We start from the raw sequence: 21732 nt of genomic DNA, 5'->3' as shown, positions 1-21732 counted from the left end.
AGCCATTCTAATTGGAGTTAGATGAAATCTTCAGGTGGTTTTAATTTGCATTTTTCTAATTACTAGGAATGATGAGCAGTTTTTCATTTATTTGTTGATCACCTGTATATCTTTTTCTGTGAAGTGTATGAGTTCCTTAGCCCATTTGTTAATTGGGATTTTTGTATTTTGGGTGTAAAGTTTTTTAAGTTCATTATAAACTTTGGAGATGAGTGCTCTGTCTGTAGTGTGTGTGGAAAAGATTTTCTCCTACTCTGTAGACTCTCTTTTCACATTATTGATTGTTTCCTGTGCTGAGAAAAATGTTTTTTTCCCTTGTTCTTTTTTTATTTTTATTTTTTTACTTTTCCAGACTGCATTTTGATTAATTATACACAAATGGGGTACAACTTTTCATTTCTATGGCTGTATATAATGTCGATTCATACCATTTGTGCAATCATATGTGTACATAGGGCAATGATGTCTGTCTCATTCCACCATCTTTCATACCCCTACCTCTCCCCCATTTCATTTCCCTCTACATAATCTAAAGTTTTTCCATTCTTCTCTTACCCCCACCCCCACCCCCATTATGTATCATCATTCATTTATCAGAGAAAGCATGTTTTCTCTGAGAAAAATCTTTTTAGTTTGAATCTATCCCATTTATTGATTCTTGCTTTTGTTTCTTGTGCTATGGGAGTCTTGTTAAGGAAGTCTGGTCCTACGCCAATGTGATGGAGATTCGGGCCTACTTTTTTTCTATTTGGTGAAGGGTATCAAGTCTAACTCCTAGATCCTTGATCCATTTTTAGTTGAGTTTTTGTACAGGGTGAGAGACAGGGGTTTAATTTCATTTTACTGCATATGGATTTCCAGTTTTCCCAGCACCATTTGTTGAAGAGGCTATCTTTTCTCCATTGTAAGTTTTTGGCACCCTTGTCTAGTATGAGGTTACTGTACTTATGTGGTGTGTCTCCATGTCTTCTATCCTGTACCATTGGTCTACCTGTCTATTTTGGTGCCAGTACCATGCCGTTTTTGTTACTATTGCCCTATAGTAGAGTTTAAGGTCTGGTATTGTGATACCTCCTGCATCACTCTTCCTGTCCAGGATTGCTTTGGCTATTCTGGGTCTTATATTTTTCCAGATGAATTTCATGATTGATTTTTCTGTTTCTATGAGAAGTGTCTTAGGGATTTTAATTGGAATTGTGTTAAATCTGTATAGTGTCTGTGGAAGTATGGCCATTTTGATAATATTAATACTGCCTATCCATAATTTTTTTTATTTTGAGACAGGGTCTCACTAAGTTGCTTAGGGCCTCACTATGTTGCTGATGTTGGCCTTGAACTTAGCAGTACTTCAGTCTCAAACTCCTAAGTCACTGGGATTATAGGTGTAGGCCACAATATGCAACCTGAAAGTCACTTTATCCAATAATTTTAGTGGCTATATTTTGACTGCGACCTATCACATGGAGTCAGGAGTGACATAATATTGGTACTCAAAAAATTTCAACTTTTGGAGCATTTTGATTTTTGAATTTTCAGATTAGGAATGTTCAACCTGAAACACATTTCACAATCTCTTCCTTTTTTCTTTTCTTTATTTTTTTGTTTTTTGGGACAGGATCTCTCTATGTCACCCAGTCTGGTTCAGAACTCCTGAACTCAAGTAATCCTCCTGCCTCAGCCTTCTGAGTTGCTGGGACTACATGCATATACCACCTATGCCCAGGATTTTTAGTGTTTTGATGTGTGTGTGTGTGTGTGTGTGTGTGTGTGTGTGTGTGTGCGCGCGCACTTGTGCACGCACACAAGGGATTGAACTCTGGGCCTCTAGAATGATAAGTGTCCACCACTGAGCTACATCCTCAGCCTTCAATTTCTAAGAGTTTTATTCTATGATTTGTGGACTTAGAAAATACATGTTGCTAGGTGTGTGGTGTACGTCTATGATCCCACTGACTCAGGAGGGTGAGGCAGGAAGAGCCCAAATTCAAGGCGAGACTCTTGGCATTTTAGTGAAACTCTGTCTCAAACTTAAATATGTATGTTTGCACGGATGATTTGAGTCTGCATGTGTACAGCCATGGAGGCGAGAGGATGTGCCCCATTTGTGTACGGTGAATCAAAATTCAGTCTGGGGCTGGGGAGATAGTTCAGTTGGTAGAGTGCTTGCCTCGCAAGCACAATTCCCTGAGTTCGATCCCTAGCACCGCAAAAAAAAAAAAAAGAAAAAAATTCAGTCTGTAAAAAAATTAAAAAAAAAAAAAAACTGAAGAAAGAAGGATAACATAGTCTAGAATGCAAAGGTACTTTTGTAAATATGTAATTTACCCCCTCCAATTAATCAATTAATTGAAATTTCTGACCAAAATCTAAAGAGTTTGCAATGGAATCTGATAATTCAATGATTTTTTAAAATAATATTTTAGTATTGGTTTTTTCATATATATTAAAAAACTGGAAGAATTAAAAAAAAAAAAAAAAAAGGATTGGAGATGTAAGCTCTATGATAAAGTGCCCCTAGGTTCAATCCCCAGTATCTAAAAACAAACAAACAAAGCAGTGCATATGTTATGGAGTGTTCAAGCTGTTATTGTGTAAGAATATACTTCTGGAAAATCAGTGTGAGTAATGTCAAGGAGAAATGGAGCCACATACTAGGTAAAGTTGATAAAGACAGATTTTATTCAGTACTATTGCAATAGGGGAAAGAGACGTTAGAACTAAGCTCAGTTCTAAATATATCTAGGACAGGTGGGAAGTTAATAGTTGAGTATCAGAGTGAGAGGTTAGAGGATGGAAAATTAGTTTGCCTGAATCAGGGGTCATTCAGAGATGAGTACACCGTAGTCCAGCCCCTAGGTCTGGAACTGTGTGGTTCTGGGATTTTGCTGAAGGGGTGAAGCAGACTGTAAACATAGAAGGTTTTGTGGTTCTAAGGTTCTCTAAGAACAGACTTTATTGTAACATAGTATGGGGAAGTTTAAGCCTCAGGGTGCTCTTAAAACAATAGCAGTTTTGTTAGAAAGCAATGAAGAGAAGGTTTGTAACTTCATGAGAGATAAAAGTTAAGCCATGGACCAGAGAGAAATAGGGAAAATTAAAGGTTAAGAAAAGGCTTCCTTGGAACCCAGGAATTCAGCACTGAGTTCAAAAACTACCCTGTAAAGGAGACCAAACTTAATCGGATCAGCTGTTGAGTAATTCATGTTCCATGGCATTGTTGCAAACAGTACCAGAACTATTTGGAAGTTAGTGGAGCATAGGAGCTGGAACTGATTAAGGAAAGAAACAGTAGGAGAGAGCCCTGCTAAAACACAACCACTGACATCGTAGGGCGATTGTGCACTTGCCCAGTGCTGCACCATAGTCCTGCCAGTTAACACACAAATGGGCAAAAAGAAAGATCCTGGAGGCAGAGGGAGGGACTGGTATCCAGAGCTTCTACAATGTATTTCCTAAGTGTCTAGTTTCAACAGAAATTCTACAACATTCAAAGAAACAGGAAAGTGACTCATACATAGGATAAAAAGCAATCAATAGAAACCTCCTGTGAGAGGAACAGCTGTCGGATTTAGACAGTCTTCAAAGTAGGCATAATAAACAACTAAGGGAACCATTCTAAAAGAAGCCAAAGAAGATTCGGTGACAATGTTTCATTATTTTAAGAATATTAGTAAAGATGTAGAAACTGTAAAAAATAATCAAGTGGAATTTGTGGGATTAGTTCAATAACTGAAATAAAAAAAAAAAAACTAGAGAAGCGCAACAGTATATTTAAAGTGGCAGAAGAAACAATCGGTGAACTCGAAGATATATCAATAGAGATTATTAAATCCAAAGAAGAGACAGAAAAAAGAATGAAGAAAAATTAAGAGAGTGTCAGAGAAACCTGGAGTGACTATAATGATATAAGACAAATTTTAAAACAAAAAAAAATTCTAGAGTTAAAAAGGAATTTTTTTTTTTCAGTGTTGGGAATAAAACTCAGGCCCTTATGCATACTAGGCAAGTGCTCCACCACTGAGCTCTATCCCTAGCCCCAAAAGGGAACGTTTTATAAAAATAAAAGAACCAATCTATCAGGAAGACTTAGCGATTATTCATATATATATATGTAAAATAAGCCTCCCCAAACACATGGAACAAAAACTGACAGAAATGAAGAGAGAAGGACAATTTGATAAGAGCCATTGGAGACTTTAATACTGCACTTTCAATAATGGATAGAACAATTAGAAAATCAACAAGGTATCAAAGATTTGAACACTATAAATCAACAAATCCTAACAGACACTCTGCCCAAGAATAGAAGAATATCAATTTTTCTCAGATGCATGTGGAACGGTCCAGGACAGACCATATGCTAAACCATAAAACAAAGCTCAGTAAGTTTAAAAAGGATTGAAATTACCGAAAGTGTGTTCTCTAACTACAGTGGAATGAAATTAAGAAAAACTGAAAGAAATTTGGGAAATTCTTAAGTACATGAAAATTAACATGCTCTTGACTAATGGGTCAAAGAAGAAATATGGAGAAATTGGAAAATACATTGAAGGCTGGGGATGTAGCTCAGTGATACAATGTTTGCTTCCCACGAACAAAACCCTGGGTTTCATCCTCACCACTGCAAAATACATAAATAAATGAATAAATAAAGTAATTAAAATACAAGAGTCTAAAGTTGATTACCTCTAAAGGCCCCATCTCCAGATATTACATTGGAGATGATGGCTTCAACATTTTTTGTGTGTGTGTGTGTGTGTGTGTGTGTGTGGTAGTAGGAGGATTTGCAGGATTTAGTACATAACAATAGATGAGTTGTAGCATCAAAATTTTAAACTTTGGGGCATCAAAAGAATAAAATGACAAACTGTTGAACGAGAGAACTCTTTGGAAATTGTATATTTGTTAAACGATTTATGTCTAGAATGGATAAAGTAGTCTTACAACTCAATACTAAAAAGAACCCAATTAATAATGGGCACAGGATCCTAATAGACATTTTTTCCAATGAAGGTATAGAGATGACCAATAAGCACATAAAAAGGGGATGAGATCTGTAGTCATCAGGAATATACAAGTCAAAACATCTTCATATCCATTAGAATGTTGATTAAAATAAAACACAGATAAAATCCATTGTTGGTAAGTATGTGGGGAAATTGAAACTCTCATATTCTGTTAGAAGGAGTGTAAAATGATGTAGTTGCTTTGGAAAACAGCTGGCAGCTCCTTACAGGTTAAACACAAGTTTTCCTATGGCCCAGCAATTCCACTCCTAGGTAAATACCCAAGAGAAATGAAAATATGTGTTCATTCAAAAACCTGTACATGAATGCTCATAGCAGCATTATTCATAATTGCAAAAAAAGGAAAAATTCAAATGTCTATAATTGATAAACATGCTAAATGAAAGAAGCCAATCACAAGCACATATTTTATGATTCCATTTATATGAAATGTTCGGAATTAGGCAAATCTAATGAAGCAGAAAGTATGTTAGTGGATGTCAAGGGCTGGAGGGTGTAGGGGATTGGTGAGTGATGGCTGAAGGGTGTGGGCTTTCTTTTTTGGGATGTTGAAATGTTGTAAATTGGACTGTAGTGATGGTTGCACAGCTCTGGAAATACATTATAATCATTGAATTGTACACTTTGGGTAAATCATAGGGTAAGTGAATCATATCTCAATAAAGATTTTACAAATATACTAGTTATGATTATTAAAAGATGTAAAGATAACTGAGGGTGGAAAAGGAGGGAATCAAAATGCAGGTAATCATTAACTTTTGCTTAACTGACATTTTTGTATATTACACAAACACTTATGAACTTCCTTTCTACACTAAATTTTGACTTTCTTACTTCAATAGACAGTGTATCAAATTACCTTATGGTGCTGCTGTCTGCCAGCCAATAGCTTCATTTTAGCAGTATTGCCATCTAAATATGGCAATGTTTTTGCAATTACTTGACATTTTATTGCATATTTGCCCTTATTTATAAAAGTTAGTGGAAAATGGAAAAATAAAGTGCTGATGTTAATGATTTTTACAATAGAGACAAAGGAAGATCTCATTTACTATGCCAAAAACAGTAAATTTGATGCTTATTGAATTTAAGCAAGCCTGACAACTGTGTTCAATTACAAAGGAAAACAACAAAACTTAAAGCACATGTACAAAATGTTATAAATACATTGCCAAAGTTTGTAACTAAAATGTAAGTTATGGTGAGGGAGCAACTGTGTGGATCCTTATGATTATATATAGTAGAATATTATTTTGATATACTGACTTTTTTCCTTGGCCATATATTTATTTTTTCTCAATGTTTCTTCCTCATTTAAATTTGACCTCTGGGTAGCCATGCCCTGGGGTAGGGTTGTTGTAGCATAGTGCAGATACCAAGAAAGTCAATCCCTGGCCTTTGAGGTTTAAAATATGTTTGGAAACTCAAGGCAGAGATAAAACCTTTGTGATTAAAAAGCTTTTGAACTTCAAAGGCTGAAACCATCAATAACCCAGGGCATAAAGTCATGCCTTCTCCATAAGCATGTATGAATACACGATCAGTCAGGGTATTTCTCCAGTGCCTTCCTTTGGAAGCTTTTATAAGGATCCTAGGCTTGTTAAGTGAAGAGAAGTGAGCTTTGAGAAGTAAGCATCCCTAGAGAAGAGTCCTGTGGTCCTTCAGAGTGCAGGGGGCCATGGAGGAGAAATGGCTGTCTGGCAGAGCCAGCAGGGTTGGTCTGAGACAACCTTTCCACAGACTCAGAGTGGCATAGGAGGGGTAGATGAATGTGTCCATTGCTCACAGTAAAGAAGGACTGACTGAGAGCTCCAGAAGCTTTCATTTTGGGACATGGGGTCATGACCATGATCTTCATGGTATGGCAATTAGAGGTCAAATGGGAATAAGATAGACCACGACTGATGACCAGGAAGGATCCCTGTTTGTCCCATCTTTATTCCTTGGTGCTCCACAAGCCCTGGAGAAGGGAAGCGCATGTGTGTATATGTGCGTCTGGAGAGGGGAAGTTGTTGAACAGACCGGGATTGCCCAGAGTTGATAGAGAATGTGCTTTGTCATCTGGCAGAAGAGGAGCTCAAAAAAGAAATTGTAGGTGGGAAAAAAGTCATGCTCTTGTACTGAGTTTGGGACCATTTAAAATGAACTAAGTATTGGTTTCCGTTGATGCTTGGAAGACAGAAGTTAGTTCCCAGTTCCTCAAGTTGACAGTGGTTTATCTTGTGATAGACTCTTTTAATCAAAGGAGAAAGATGATAAGTGTTTAAATTTTATCTCTGAACATTTTTCAAGAGCATTGAAAAGACTTTCTCACAGTTATGCAATCTCCTACTCTTATCACTTGTATAGTTATCAGAACTTTCCATCCAATACTAAAAGTAGAATTTTCTCTACCTTATATTTCAAGTGAACTGAATGAATAAGGATTTTGAGTTGCATGGTTATACCAGAAAATAAAATGTAACTGTCAATATTTAAAGTATAATCTGTTTTTAGTAGTTTAAATATTCATGTAGTCAGTGCATAGAATTCAGATATAAAATTAAGTCCTTATGTTTGAAATTTTGTAATTTTTTAAAAAAAAGTTTTCTGGACTGAATCTCCTCCCCTCCTTCCTTATTTCTTCCTCTCCCACCAAATAAAACATTCAAGTAGAAAGTTCAAGTTTCAGGCATCCCACTTTGTAAAACATCTTTCAGGAAAGCATTATGTGTTATTAAAGGCAGAGAATGTCTGAACAGAATCATTGCTATTCAGAACTATTCTGAATAGCTAGAATCTGCTATTCTCTCCATCCCAGAATACCTCAATAAAAAATGATCAAGCTATGGAAACTTCTATTAGTTTACCTATTTTAATCATGAACTTTGGTCTATTCACTTGCAGCATTACCATGAGAAATGAATAAATTTACTGGAGTCAGTTCATTTATTGCCTTGGGGCAAAGGTATGGTATAGTGCATAGTGAAAACGGCACTGAATTATGAGACTCAATATCTGTGTTGGGTTTTAGTCCTTTGTGTGTGTGTGTGTTGGAGGGTAGTGGGGATTGAACCAGTGAACCTCATCCCTAGTCTTTTTTATTTTTTAAATTTTGAGACAGGGTCTTGCTAAGTTGACCCAAATTGCAATCTTCCTGCCTCAGCCTCCCAAGTTGTTAGAATTACAGGTGTGTACTACCATGTTCAGCTCTTGGTTTTAGTTCTTTGTCAACTTTGTGGTCTTCACTTCTGTCTTTGTCTTTATATATAAATTTTAAAGTATTTTAAAACATTATTAATGCTGTATGTTCCAAAGTATTATTAAATTATAAAATGTATTACACATGCAAAAATGTATAAAACCTATGCTGTTTTAAAGAATATTACTAAATTAAATACCCATCTATAATACCATCCACCTTAGAATAGAACTGTACTGGTATCTTCAATATGCTTATGAAACACCCGGGGATCATGTAAAAATGCTGATACTGATTTAGTAGGTTTGGGGAAGAGCCTGAGATTCTGCATTTTAACAAGCTCCTAGGTGCATTGGGTGCTGGTGCCCCTGGGATCACACACAGAGTGGTATGCTCTAAGTTACCTCCTGTGTGGCCCTCCTAATTCCATCTATCTCCCCAAAAGATTTAAACATTACCCCAAATTTTGTGTCAGTCATTCCTTGCTTTATTTTGAATAGTTTTGCCATCTGTGTATGCATTTTTAAACATTATAATTGTTTAGTTTTGCTTACTTAAGACTTTTTTTTTCTGAGCCAAAACAGGGTTTTAATTGGGAATTTTAATTTTAATATATATTTTGGTGCCAGTGATCCAGCCCAGGCCCTCATGCATACTCTGCAAATGTTCTGCCACTGAACTAAACTCCTGGCTCTGAACTGGGCTTTCTAGTTGTTACTAGCCCCTCTTCTTTCTAAAAAGCGGTGTGCCTTACTTAAGAACAATGCACAAAGCTCACAACTATCAATGCCCTTTTTTTTTTTTTCTTTTAAGAAGAAAAGTTATCAGTTCTGTGCTGGCTTCAGGGAATTTAAGATCCTATGAGGTGCATTCCTCCAGAATGAGAACCCGATTTAATTTGGAAGGTGATCGGTTGCTGCACTGGGGAAATGAAATTTTAGCTGAGACGTGAATAATAAGCAAGATTTATTAAGAGAGAGAGAGAGAGAGTGTGTGCTAGAGAGGGCAGAATTCCAGGCAAAGAAATGACTTAGGTGGGGACCTTGAGGCCTCAGGCAAGCTTGAGTCTGGGGAATTCAGGGAACCAAAAGCCTCAAGTGGGGTGCCAGCTGAGACTGCAAATGTAGGCATGGGTGAGACCTGAAAAGCCTTTAGACAGTGGTGTGAATTTTGGATTCAAGCCAGATCTAGCATACAGAGGATACCAGTGGGAGAGGCAAAGGTCAAGGCACATGGGAAAGGGCACAGAGCTTCCGTGCCCTCTCTGGGTGTGCCACCCTCCAGGAAATTCCACATGTTCATCTAACTACAAGCTCCCTATTTCTAAATTTTATGAAATTGAAATAATACTGTAGGCATACTCTGACTTCTTGTTCTGTTTCATCTTATGCATTAGACACACATCATGTTGATGCAGAGAACTGTATGTAGTTCATTTACTTTTCCTGTTACTTTCTAGAGTATAAATGTTCCCTATTTTATTCATCTGTACCTATTGTCGACAGACATTTGTATAGCTTCCACTTGTTTGCTATGACAAACAATGCTGCTATAAGCATTTCTGGTACATATTTCATAATGTGAACATGCAAGAATTCCTTTTGATCACGTGCCTACTAATGGAACGGTTGGAGCATAGTCTATATACACATTCACCTTTTTATTTTGATGCCAAATTGTTGTCAAAAGTGCTGTCTATACACTGTCATTCCACATCCTTACCAACATTGGATTATCTAATTTTTTTTTCTGATTTGGTAGCTAGAAAAGTGTATCTTGGGCTGGGTACAGTGGCCCATGCCTGTAAATCCCAATGGTTCAAGAGGCTAAGGAAGGAGGATTACAAGTTTGAGGTCATTCTGGGCAATTTAAGGAGGAAGTTGTGATCCTCCTGCCTCAGCTTCCCAAGTTGCTGGGATTACACTGGGATTACAGGTGCTCAACACTGCACCTAGCAGATCTTTTTTCTTAATTAGTAAAAGGAAGATAACACTATACATCTCACAAGATATTGTCCTTTAGTGGAAGGGGCCTATGCTCCTGTCAAAATGACATTTGCTTAGCTTACCTTTAGATATCACTTTGACTAGTGTTGCTCTTGGGGGTAGGTCACTGGGGGCAACATTTCCAAATGATGCAGTGATCAGCGAAGAGCTGACAAACACTTAGTGAGAGGCCACCAGGGAGGAAGAAGGCTGTTTTAGCTGGTGGGGGGAAAAAGAAATCTAAAGTTCATTGTTCTAATTAAGGTAACACTGACAGCATTAAGCAAATCCCAAATCTCACTGGCTTAACCCAATTTCCTGAGCTGCGGTAGAAGAAATAGAGGTAAGAGGTCTAAGACTTACCTTCTTCTTACAAGTCTGTGCTTTGATATGAACCCTCTCTTATCATGCTCCTTCACTGAGACCACCTCTGTATGCAAGAGGGCCTCAGACAGGTTGTTTTAGTCAGCTTTCTCACCGCTGTGACTAAAAGATCTGACAAGAATAATTTTAGAGAAGGAAGAGTTTATTTGAGGGCTCACAGTTTCAGAGGTCTTAATCCATAGAAGGCTGGCTCCATTCCTCAGGGCTTGAGGTGAGGCAGAACATCATGGAGGAAGAGTGTGTAGAGGGAAGCAGCTCACATGATGATCAGAAAGAAGAGAGAGACTAAGCTCAGCTCTCCAAATACATACCCCAACGGCATGCCCCCAGCGACCCGCCTCATCCAGCCATACCCTACCCACCTTCAGTCACCCAAGCATTTCACCTCTTGAATGTTCTTGCATCGTTTCACACATGAGCTTTTGGGGGACACATCACATCCAAACCATAACACAGGCAGTCCTGGGTTGGACCACCATCGGCCAGCAACGAGTTGATCATAGAAAGGAAGCACAGTCGTGCAGTGTCACCGACACTTCATACTTAAGGCAGAGTCAGGGGCACTGCCACACTGTTGTCCCATCCCACGGCAGGCAGTGGTTCTGTTCGCGTTGATTCTTTTTTTCTGCTCATTGTAAAGTGGATTGAAAGTAGAGGTGACAGAGGCTTGGGGAAGAGGGCACAATGTAAAGTCTTCTCACTTCTTCGTCTTTACCATTCTTTTTCCTCTGCTAAAAACATTCTTCCAGACTAAATGGTGAGCTCTGGGAGGAATTTCAAAGAATTGCGTACTTTGTTCACTCTGGAATTTAAAACTGCATTGAGCCATACGGATCAGCACTTCTTGAACTTTTTTTTCTTTTTTGGTACCAGGGATTGAACTCAGGGGCACTCTATCACTGAACCACATCCCCAGTCCTATTTTGTATTTTATTTAGAGATAAGGTTTCACTGAGTTGCTTAGCACATCACTGTTGCTGAGCCTGGTTTGAACTTGCCATCCTCCTGTCTTGGCCTCCTGAGTTGCCGGGATTACAGGTGTGAGCCACTGCACCTGCCACTCTTGAACTTAAATATATGTCTAAATCATCAGGGATCTTCTAAAACACCCACATGCTGCATTTCTTAAAAGCTGTCAGGTGATAACAGTGCCACTGACCCAAGAACTTTGATATCCATTAATTCCTGAGTTGAACAGGTATTTATTGGTGCCTACTGTGTTCCATGCACTGCTCCAGACACAGGGGATACAACAGTGAATGGGGCAGGATGGTAATTTGCTTTTCCTCAGATTGAAAGTCTGCAAATATTTGTTAATATCTATGTTGAGGTGGATAGCAACTGATCGCCTCCTTGGATCTTCTTGAGATACAAGAAGTTCTCAATTCTTATAAATTGAGTTCTCAATTCATACAATTCTCATAGCACATAAAGACTTTCAGAATTGTGTTTTAAATAAACACTTGTAAATACCCTTGATAATTAGGGAAATGACAATTGAAATTGCTAGATACACTTTTTTGTGGGGGCGGTTATTGGGTATTGAACCCAAAAGTGCTTTACCACTGAGTTACCACCCGACACTTTTTATTTATTTATTTATTTTTGACTCCTGGTCTTGCTAAGTTGCTTAGGGCCTCCCTAAGTTGCTGAGGCTGGCCTCAAATTGAAATTCTCCTGTTTCATCCTCCTGAGTTGCTGGGATAATAGGCATGTGCCACAACACCCAACCCCTAGATACACTTTTATACCCACCAGTTTGCAGAAACATCAGACAGTGTGAGTGTCACTAAGGATGTGGAATGGCAGCATGTGGGCAAGCACTTTCCACGAGTAGAGACACATCGGGTACACATTTAGCCTTTACATTTTTCTTCTGATTTTCATGTTTTCCAAATGCTTTTGTGTTTTATGATTCTTGTTTTCTCTCCAGGAGTATATGTGTTTACATGTGTACCATTCCTGGGCTGATACGTTACGTTACAGGGTTTGAACTTTGATAAAATCACCCTTCGTATACTCAGCTGTGTTGTACATTATTTGATTTTAGAACTCAAGGTAACCCTGACCTCCCTCTTGGATCAACAGGCAACTGGCTGGTTTCAGAGTTCCTTTGACTGCTTGAATTAGTGCCATACAACTTGAGTCTGTCATAGGAAAATACTCAACAGAGCTAGGAAACCCAGGCAGGTAGAATTTTAAGATTTCTACTCAAGGAAACAGTTCACCTCCATTATGTAGAAATGTGAAATAACCAGTACTGTATTTCAGATTTATTCCATTGGTGAGTTATTTAAAAAAAAAATTTTTTTTTTTTTTTGTAGTGCAGAAATGGAACCCAGGGCCTATGCTAGGCAAGTGCTCTTCCACTGAACTACATCCCAAACCCTACACTGGAATTTTTTTTTTTTTTTTTTTTTTGGTGCTGAGGATTGAACCCAGGGATGCTTAACCACTGAGCAACATCCCCAGTCCTTTTCATTATTTTTTATTTTGAGATAGGTTCTTGTCAAGTTGCTGAGGGCCTCGCTAAGTTTCTGAGGCTGGCTTTGAATTTGTGATCCGCCTGCCTCGGCTTCCCAAGTCATTGGGATTATAGGTGTGCACCACTGCCCAGCTTCCACTGATATTTTTAATGCCCCTTACAGATGATTTTTTTATGCCTTTATTTATTTATTTACTTTCAAGTGGTGCAGAGGATCAAAACTAGTGCCTCACATGTGCAAGGTAGGCACTCAACCACTGAGCACAACCCCAGTGCCACAGATGATGTTTTTAAACAACTGTTCAACTGGCCAGTGACAGACAAAGCCATGTGTTTACAAAATTTCATATTTTCATTCTGGGCAGAAAAGAAGACTATATTTTCCCATCTCCTTTGCTGTAATGTCAAGGACATAAGACTCGATTCAGGGCAAACACTGGAAAAAGTGATGGGAGTCAGCTAGGTCCTTCAAAACACTCTACATGATCTTGAGCAACAGGTGGACAGGGTAACATTCCAAGACAAAAGGGACACAGAGACCACAACAATGGGTGGGCAGGCGTTTCCCTGGAGTCACTTGATTTGTTTCAAATTAAACATAGATAAAAACCTTTGTGGTATTATTGTATAAGCATTTGGGTTTTATTTGTTATAATAGTATAAACTGTTTGCCTAAAACATACTCTGACTGTTAATCCATGTAAGACCTACCATGTTGTCAGGCACCTAACTGCCACACAAATATTCTCCTAGATAAAGAATATTAGATAAAGTTTTACTAAATGTCATTATCATAATGTTCTAGTCCTGACTCCCATTGCAAGAATGGTCTAAAAATGTAGTTTATAAGTTAAATAATGTGGATGATAGGAGGAGGAATTTAGCAAATATTTGCTGAATGGAAGAAGAGAAAAGTGAGAAAACGTCACAGTCACCTCCTCAAAAGTGTTTTAAAAGAATTATTCATTTTTAGAATAAAGTACAAAATTAAACATGCTTATTAAAATGTTTTCAAAAACTTTTGAGACAAAAGGAAAATATTTTTTCCCATTGTGCTACTGCTGTAATATAACTTATTTACATTTTTGTGTATTTTTCTGCTATTCCAGTTTATTGCATGAATGCCGTCACACAGTGGCTGTTCTGGCCTGCTGTCCTATGTTCTTACACAGTGTGCTTAAGTATAATTTTTAATGGCTGCATCAAAATCCCTTTAGGGGAAAATTCATTGAATCCTTTTTCACTCTTGAACATTTAGGCTAGTTCTAATTTTTTTTTTTTCATACATGATGCTGTGATAGACCAGTTTGTTTAATAAGAGCTTCTGTATCTAGAATAATTTTCTTCAGGTACAGCTGAAAAAAGGCTTTGTAATAATCCCCAAATTTGAGACTGCAGCCAACTCAGTTCAACTGTCCTACTTAGTTCAGGTGAGACTTTGCATTAGTTCAAGAGCATACTTCCCAATCCAATGTTAAGCCCTGAATTAGGTCTTAGAGTTCAGCTTTTTCATTTGTGTGATTCTCTGAAACACATATACTTGCCATAGCAGCTACGTAAAAAGTGTTTTGAATCATGTCCCAAAACACAGTTTCTGATATAATGCTGTAACTGTCCAAACATCACACACACATACACCTCCCTGCATACCCAGATACCTTTGGGAATTATGAGACATGCAAATATGTCTTGCTAGAAAATTGATGTATGACGGAGATCTCTCTTGATCCTGAGGCCTGAGACAGCTCAGCAAAATGTAGTTGCTATAAGATAAGAATATCTTTATCCTGGCAATCTTTCTTTTTGGAATAGGAAGAGAGAACTGAGCCACATATTATCCACTCCCACGTCACTAAATCAGTGGCAAAATAAAAATGATTGCATTTCCCCTTTCTGATGTATCCTGGAAGCTGGTGAACTACCAATAAAGACTTAACCTGTGGCTGTGGTGTAACTGAAATATCCTTTGTGTTGGTGAGGAATCCCTGATGTTGAATCCACACTCTCACATAGCTAATTAACTTATTTTTCCATGTACCATATCCTTCATTTGAGACATGGGAACATTTTAACAATGGCCATTAACAATATGGTGTCAAGGATTCAGTACCGTAATGGATAATAAGATGCTCATAAACTAAAATGCTCTGTACAAAAAACATTTACGTTTCTCACTTTCATGTTCTTCAGAACCAGGTCTGCTCTAGGCCAATTTTTCAGGTGATTTGGAAAATACTATGCCTTCCTCATTCCAACAACAAGCTCTGGGGACTCAGCAGGGAGAGTTGTTGACCCGGAGCTTCCTCTGCAGGGCATCTTTTACCTCCTTGTTGCGGAGGCTATAGATGAAGGGATTGAGCATTGGAATTATTATGGTGTAAAAGACAGATACAACTTGTCCATTGGAATCACTAGAGGATCCATGGGGTTGGACATAGGTGAAAATCACAGTGCCATAGAAAATGGCAATGGCCAGGAAGTGTGAGGCACATGTGGAGAGGGCCTTCTTGCGCCCAGCTGCTGAGCGCATCCTGCCAATGGCCACCCACACCAAGCTGTAGGAGGTAAGAATGACTGTGGCTGGCAGAAAGGTATTCAGAGCAGAGAAGACATAGAGGACCATTTCTGCTGTGGCTGTGTTGGCACAAACTAGGTGGAGAAGGGGTGGGATGTCACAGAAGTAGTGTGATACCTGGTTTGGCCCACAGAAAGGTAAAGCAAAGACGTTCCCAGTCTGAATAGTGGAATTGATGCCACCAAATGCATAGGAAGCAGCCACCAACTGCATACATGACCCCTTGGTCATGAGAGAACTATAATGGAGGGGTTGACAGATGGCCATGAAGCGGTCATAGGCCATGGAGGCTAGTAGGAAGCTCTCAGTTGTCACAAGCAATACAAAGAAGGCCAATTGAACCACACATCCCTCAAAAGAAATGGACTTGTCAGATGCCAGCAAGTTGACCAAGAGCTTGGGTGTGACCACAGAAGAATAACAAATATCAATGAAAGAAAGGACACTGAGGAAGAAATACATGGGACTATGGAGACGGCAATCAGTGAAGATAAGTGCCATCATTCCCAGGTTTCCCACAAGTGTCATGACATAGATGAGCAGGAAGGCAACAAAGAGAAGCTCCTGGAGGTCCGGGTAATTGGAGAATCCCAGCAAGATGAACTTGGTTACCGGGGTGTGGTTGCTGCTAGCAAGGGCTAGTTCTTCAGATGTCATCTGCAGAGGTGACAATTGATAAGAACTCAAACAGTATTTCTTGAGTATGCCCACCACTGTGCAAAGCCAAATGAGGGGAAACACCCCAAAGTTTTAGGCTCCCTTCACAGAGGTAAAGGGAAGCATCGCTTCCAAGAGTGTGTTGGAAAGCACAAGGCTGGGAAGCCGTATCGAATGGATGTTAGTTACCATTGTGGCACTTACTGGTCACGAGTCCTTGGAGAAGCGGTGTCTGTGCCTTAGTTTCTTCATGTGTGAAATGAGGAAAATATGCCTCCTCTCAGGATTTCTGTGTGCTCTAGATGAAGAACCGAAAGTATGATCTCTAAATGTGAGGGACACAGTGTGTGGCATCCTCCCTAATCTCTTGTGCCTCCTAATATACAGTATGACCACAGCTCCATTTGAACCTATTCCATTGTGTTTTTTCAAAATGAAGATGTAATTCACATGGCATTCAATTCACCATTTTTAAAGTTTACTCTTCTGTGGTTTTTGGTGTATTGACAAGTCATGCAACCATCCTTGGTTTTTCATTCCTGAACATTCTCATCACCCAAAAGAGAAAATCCATGCCATTAGTAGCCTCTCCCAATTCTCCCCTTCCCCCAGTTCTGGAAACCATTAATCTATATTCTGTCTCTATGGATTTGCCTCATTGTGGACATTTATACAAATGGATTCATGTAACATATGTTCCACCCTCTCAAATTTGGTATTGGGGCTTGAACCCAGAGGCACTTAACCTCTGAGTCATGTTCTATACCCTTTATGTTTTAATATTTGAGATAATTTGCTGAGGGATTGCTAAATGGCTGTGCTGGCTTTGAACTTGCAATCCTCCTGCCTGTCTCCTGAAGTGCTGGGATTACAAGTGTGTGCCACCATGCCTGGCAATATGTGCCCTTCTGTTTGTTTTCTTTCCTTCACCTTAACGTTCTGAAGGTTGATCCATGTTGTTCCCTGTATCAGAATTCATTCTGTTTTGCATGTAAACATCCCTCAGGACATTCCCTCCTCTGTGCCATAACCATCTTGGCCTCCACAAATCTACTGAATTGCCCATCACCTAGGAGATGGCAGCTTGGAAATGGTGTTTTGGTGCTTGCTTGATTGCCCTCCAAGATGCTCATTCATGAGAGGAGTGGAAATGCCAGAGGTCTTTCCTTCCTCCCCACACTTTCCACTCTCTTCTGTTTCCCTTCACCTTCCTCTTGGATGGTCTGGGCTACATCCTTAAAATTGGTCCTAGGAGAATATCACCATTCATGATCATTCATGTCAAGCAGGTTTATGTTGAGGATTAGGAGAAAGCATGGTGTTACTGTGCAGAAGAATATGGAGACAGAGCCTCACCTTTCTCCACATGCTGTACCAGGTACAGGGCAGGGCAGGGCAGAAAGAGCACTGGACTGACACGATGGAGCTGCTTTCTAGTTCCTTCTGCTACCCATTTCCTCTCTTACCCTGGATGAGTCTCCTTTCTCTGGGCTTCTGATTCCTCGTTAGCAGAATCAAGGTTGTGAATAAGAGTGTTTGAAGTCACACCTGGTCCCTGCACTCCAGCAGCGAGTTCATCTTCCCTGAGCTTCCTGTCTGAATGTGGATCTTTGCGCCAGTGTGTTCTAGGAATACACAAAGAATCCACATGAACTTGTCTAGAAAAAAAGGTTGCTCTATACCTGAAAATTATGGAGAATTTATGAGGTTCTCCAGCTCACAAAGATCTCTCTAAGTACCTTGGTCACTCATAGCAGTAATCTCTGGCAAATATTTTGTAATGAAATTGCAAGTTCTGAGGAACCTTGTTAACATACATTAAGATAAGGGAATATAAAGAGTTCTGTTATGGTAATGCAGTTCAATGAACTGAATTCCTTAGTTATGCCAGAAATCACACGATACGTCATCAAAATTATTTTTAATTTTTTTATCTATTACTTAGAAAAGATTCTCCCTCGGTTTTGTTGAAATGTTTTGCTCTTTCAACACTTAAAATTACTCAAATCACTTACAAGAATTTTATAGGTAGATATTAAAGTCATTTACTTTTTAACACCTACATCTGAAATTATATCTTGGTGTGGTATCCTAGAAAGTTTTTAAAAAATATTTTTAGTTTTTAGATGGACACAATACCTTCATTTTATTTATTTTTATGTGGTGCTGAGGATCAAACCCAGTGCCACAAGTGCTAGGGAAGCACTCTATCCCTGAGCTCCAACCCCAGCCCTAGAAAGCTTTTTGTATGGTAGTGAAACACCTGCTAGTAATATTGAAGATGGGTTAGATGCATGCATTTCTTTTCAAAAGTGAGAGGAGGGCAATTGTGAGGGGATGGGGGAGATGATTAGTGAGCACAGCTTTCCTTACAGATGCATTCCCAAGAAAATGGGTTTTAGGAAAGGGTTGATACAGACACTGAGATTCTGGAAAGAGATTCCCTTAAAATTGTTTTGCCTCTGAACACTTTGAAGAGTCTTCATTTATCCCCAGGGACACAGAAGCCCAGTTGTAGACTGTGACCTTAGAACTAGTCAGCTCCTGAACTTCCGGAATCCCCTTTCTACCCTTTCTGCCTTTCATTCCTCCAAGAGTTGGGTCTGTGATCATGTGACAGTGGGAGAAGTACTAAGACGCTCCACAGCCTTCACAGATCAGCTATCTGTTTGTGGAAAAGGTCAGAATATGCATCTCTGAAAGTTGGGTTGATTCCTATCATCTGCTTCCATTTTGTAAGGTTTAACCAGCAAAGTCAAGTCAGTGTCTGGCCCTGGATTCCTGCTTCTCCACCAGCTACACCATGTTTTTCTGTCTACTCTTTCTTTTCTAACTTTCTTGAGAACTTAGTTTTATTCAAATCCTAATGTCCATGCATCTCTGATCCAGAAATGAATATTATCTCTTTCATCTTCTCTGACAGGGCAACCGAATCCCACAGTGACACTCCTTACTCTCATGGCAAAGCCATAATCAGCATTAATTTTAGGTTGAGCTCCTTGATCCTGCTCACCAGCAAATGAGGGTGTTTGTTCTCTTTCATGACCCCTCTCCCACTGTCTTCACGTGGCCCAGGATTGTCCTGGACCCAACCCTGTACTGCTCCCACCTCAGCCCCCAGATCCTTTCAGAGCGGACCTGTGAACAACTCGGAGTTGTGGTGGTCTTGGCCAGGAGTCTTACAGTGAGGCTCTCATTTCCTAGTACCTCCAGGAAGTCCCTCCAGATCTCACAAAGCCACCCCTCAGCCTTGTAATCAGACTTTCCCCATCAAACTGAGACGTGTGTGGTTGTAATCTGGGGGCTGATTTCTGATCATCAAGATGTACTGAGAATTGTTCAACAGGGTTTTGTCAGTGATAGCAATTGTTAAAAAATATTTGAATGCATGTAGTTCTTCCAAGTATTTAAGGAACTACTGTTCAAAATAGCATAAGACTTGCCTTTAACATCTTAAGTATTTTGTGATGTGAAAAACTCGCGGCCTCAAAACAGGAGTGGAGTTGGATGGTGCCCACTCTGCATTTGGAATCCACTGAGAGAAGGGGACAGAAGGTAGCAGTATCTGGGAAGACTTGAAGCTGAGCGAGCTGGGGTTGGAGTCTGGGGAACGAGGGAGGTCTGGTGAGGTGGAGGAGATGGGGAGCTGCCAGGGCTTGGCAGTGAGAATTAATCTCGGGAAACGTTTAGTAGGCATGGGTTCACTGGAGAGTAGGGGACCTGGTAGGGTTACTCAATCCCTCTGAGCTTGTTTTCCTTACTTTTTGTCAATGTGCTTAGCACAACTTCTGGAAGCAGGAGAGGCACCTGACATGCATTTATTCCCATACACTTGATCTACATTAACTTCCATTTCCACACAAGTTGAGACTATGGACAGGTAAAGAGTGAGCAGCGGGAAACAATTGCTTAGGAGCTCTGAATGCCCTGGGATCTCAGGAAATGCTTAGAGACTGACAGAACAGTGGATGCAGAGGGTGTGGATTTTAGGAGAGGGGAAGGAAGCAGAGAACCGGCAACCTCAGTGTTCTGAATCAGCTCTGGTGGAACTCAGAATTTCCAATAGGCAAACACCAACCTTGGTGGATGGTGCTCCCCAGCCTGATACACCTCCAAGGGGCTGAAGATCCTCTCAGCCAAGCCATGTGGGGTAGTGCTAGGGATCCCTTTCATCCAACCTGTGTCTTTTAGGTTCTCCTGCCTATAGCTGTTTCTGTAGAACAGTCTCATTGGACCTGCTGATGAGACACAAGGCTCAGAGTGTGGTATCAGGGTTGAAGCCGGGGACACATCCTGGTCAGCTCCATCCCCTCTGGATCATGGTGGCTTTGGAGGCTTACAGATCTGGGGATGGCCTGCAAATACACCCACCTCTTTATCTGTTCCAGGGGTCTTGGAATGTTCAGCTTCAGGGAAGAAGAGATTGTGTGCTGTAGATTTAGGCACTTGTTTTGGTCTTGAGGCAGAGAGGCAGGTGAGCAGCCCCTGGGGGTGCTGGGGTTTGTGGCATCCTGGGAACGTGGGAGTGCTGAGCAGGAACAGGTAGCAGCCTTCCTCCTCCTCCAGACTATGAAGTATGGTTGAAGAAAACCCGTCCTGGTCCTTGGGAGTTTGCAGGAAACTGGGGAACCGTTGACCCAGTTATTCAACACAATGACCCAGGGAACCTTTCCTGCTGGACACTGGGGGCTGGTGTGGCCCTAACAGTGCGCAGGAAGTTGGAGACTCTGAGTTCAGAGGAAGTGCGTGTGGTTTCGGGTAAGGGCCAGGAGCAAGTGCCTTTTCTTGTCATAATCTTTTGTTGCCATTGTCAAAGTCTGTGTCCCAGCAGTGTTGGAGCCCTGAGGGGAGCTGGGGACACACTAGGGCAGGGATTCTGAGGCCAGACCCTCCTAGGGAGTGCTCCTGGCTTTGGCCACTAGGGAATCTCTGAGGAGGCACCGGGGGGCCTTGTTAATGTAAAGAGTAGTTTACTTACATCAGCAGTTTAAAAAATGACCTTTTCAGAAATGAAGCTAAGGTCTAAGCACAGGAAATTCCAGTGGGCATGAGGAGGGGCCAAGGGGTTGGTTACCAGGAGTAAGCAGCTGATCACCTCCTAGTGGTCGCTGGGGACTGGTTCCTCCTTACGCATTTGGCAGCTCTCACAGGTCTTCTGAGACTGCCTTGCTGGGCTCAGCTGAGGTCCTGGAGCCAAAGTCCTGTGAGTTTCAGAGGACTGTGGTTTTCAGAGCCCAGGGGTTCTCAGAGGGGTGACCCTAGAGCAGCTCTGAGTTGGGACTGGACATCCTGAGGGGAAGACCACAAACATGCTCAGGACACCTGAAATGTGGAGACACCTACATGAAAAAAGACGTATTTTGGGGCTGGGTTTGTGGCTCAGTGGTAGAGCACTTGCCTAGCATGTGTGAGGCACTGGGTTTAGTTCTCAGCACCGC

At 40.4% G+C, this 21732-nt stretch overlaps 2 protein-coding genes across 2 annotated transcripts in view; one reads left to right on the top strand and one right to left on the bottom strand.

Annotated features, from left to right (window-relative positions):
- The window catches only part of LOC306638937 (olfactory receptor 6Q1), a 186547-nt gene that overhangs the window by 18189 nt on the left and 146626 nt on the right, over positions 1 to 21732 (top strand). The window lies entirely within an intron of this gene.
- On the bottom strand, positions 11449 to 16415 carry LOC306638912 (olfactory receptor 5J3-like). The gene has a single exon (XM_079102367.1). The coding sequence runs from the start codon at positions 16292 to 16294 to the stop codon at positions 15335 to 15337; it is 960 nt and encodes a 319-aa protein (XP_078958493.1). The 5' UTR covers positions 16295 to 16415; the 3' UTR covers positions 11449 to 15334.

This window comes from Sciurus vulgaris (genome assembly GCF_902686455.1).
Source record: "Sciurus vulgaris genome assembly, chromosome: 11".
Classification (NCBI taxonomy): Eukaryota; Metazoa; Chordata; class Mammalia; order Rodentia; family Sciuridae; genus Sciurus; species Sciurus vulgaris.
The sequence above is the reverse complement of the archived record's forward strand: the minus strand, read 5'-3'. Positions and strand labels throughout refer to the sequence as shown.

Coding starts and splice junctions, on each gene's coding strand:
- LOC306638912 (XM_079102367.1), bottom strand. CDS start 16,294: ATGACATCTGAAGAACTAGCCCTTGCTAGCAGCAACCACACCCCGGTA.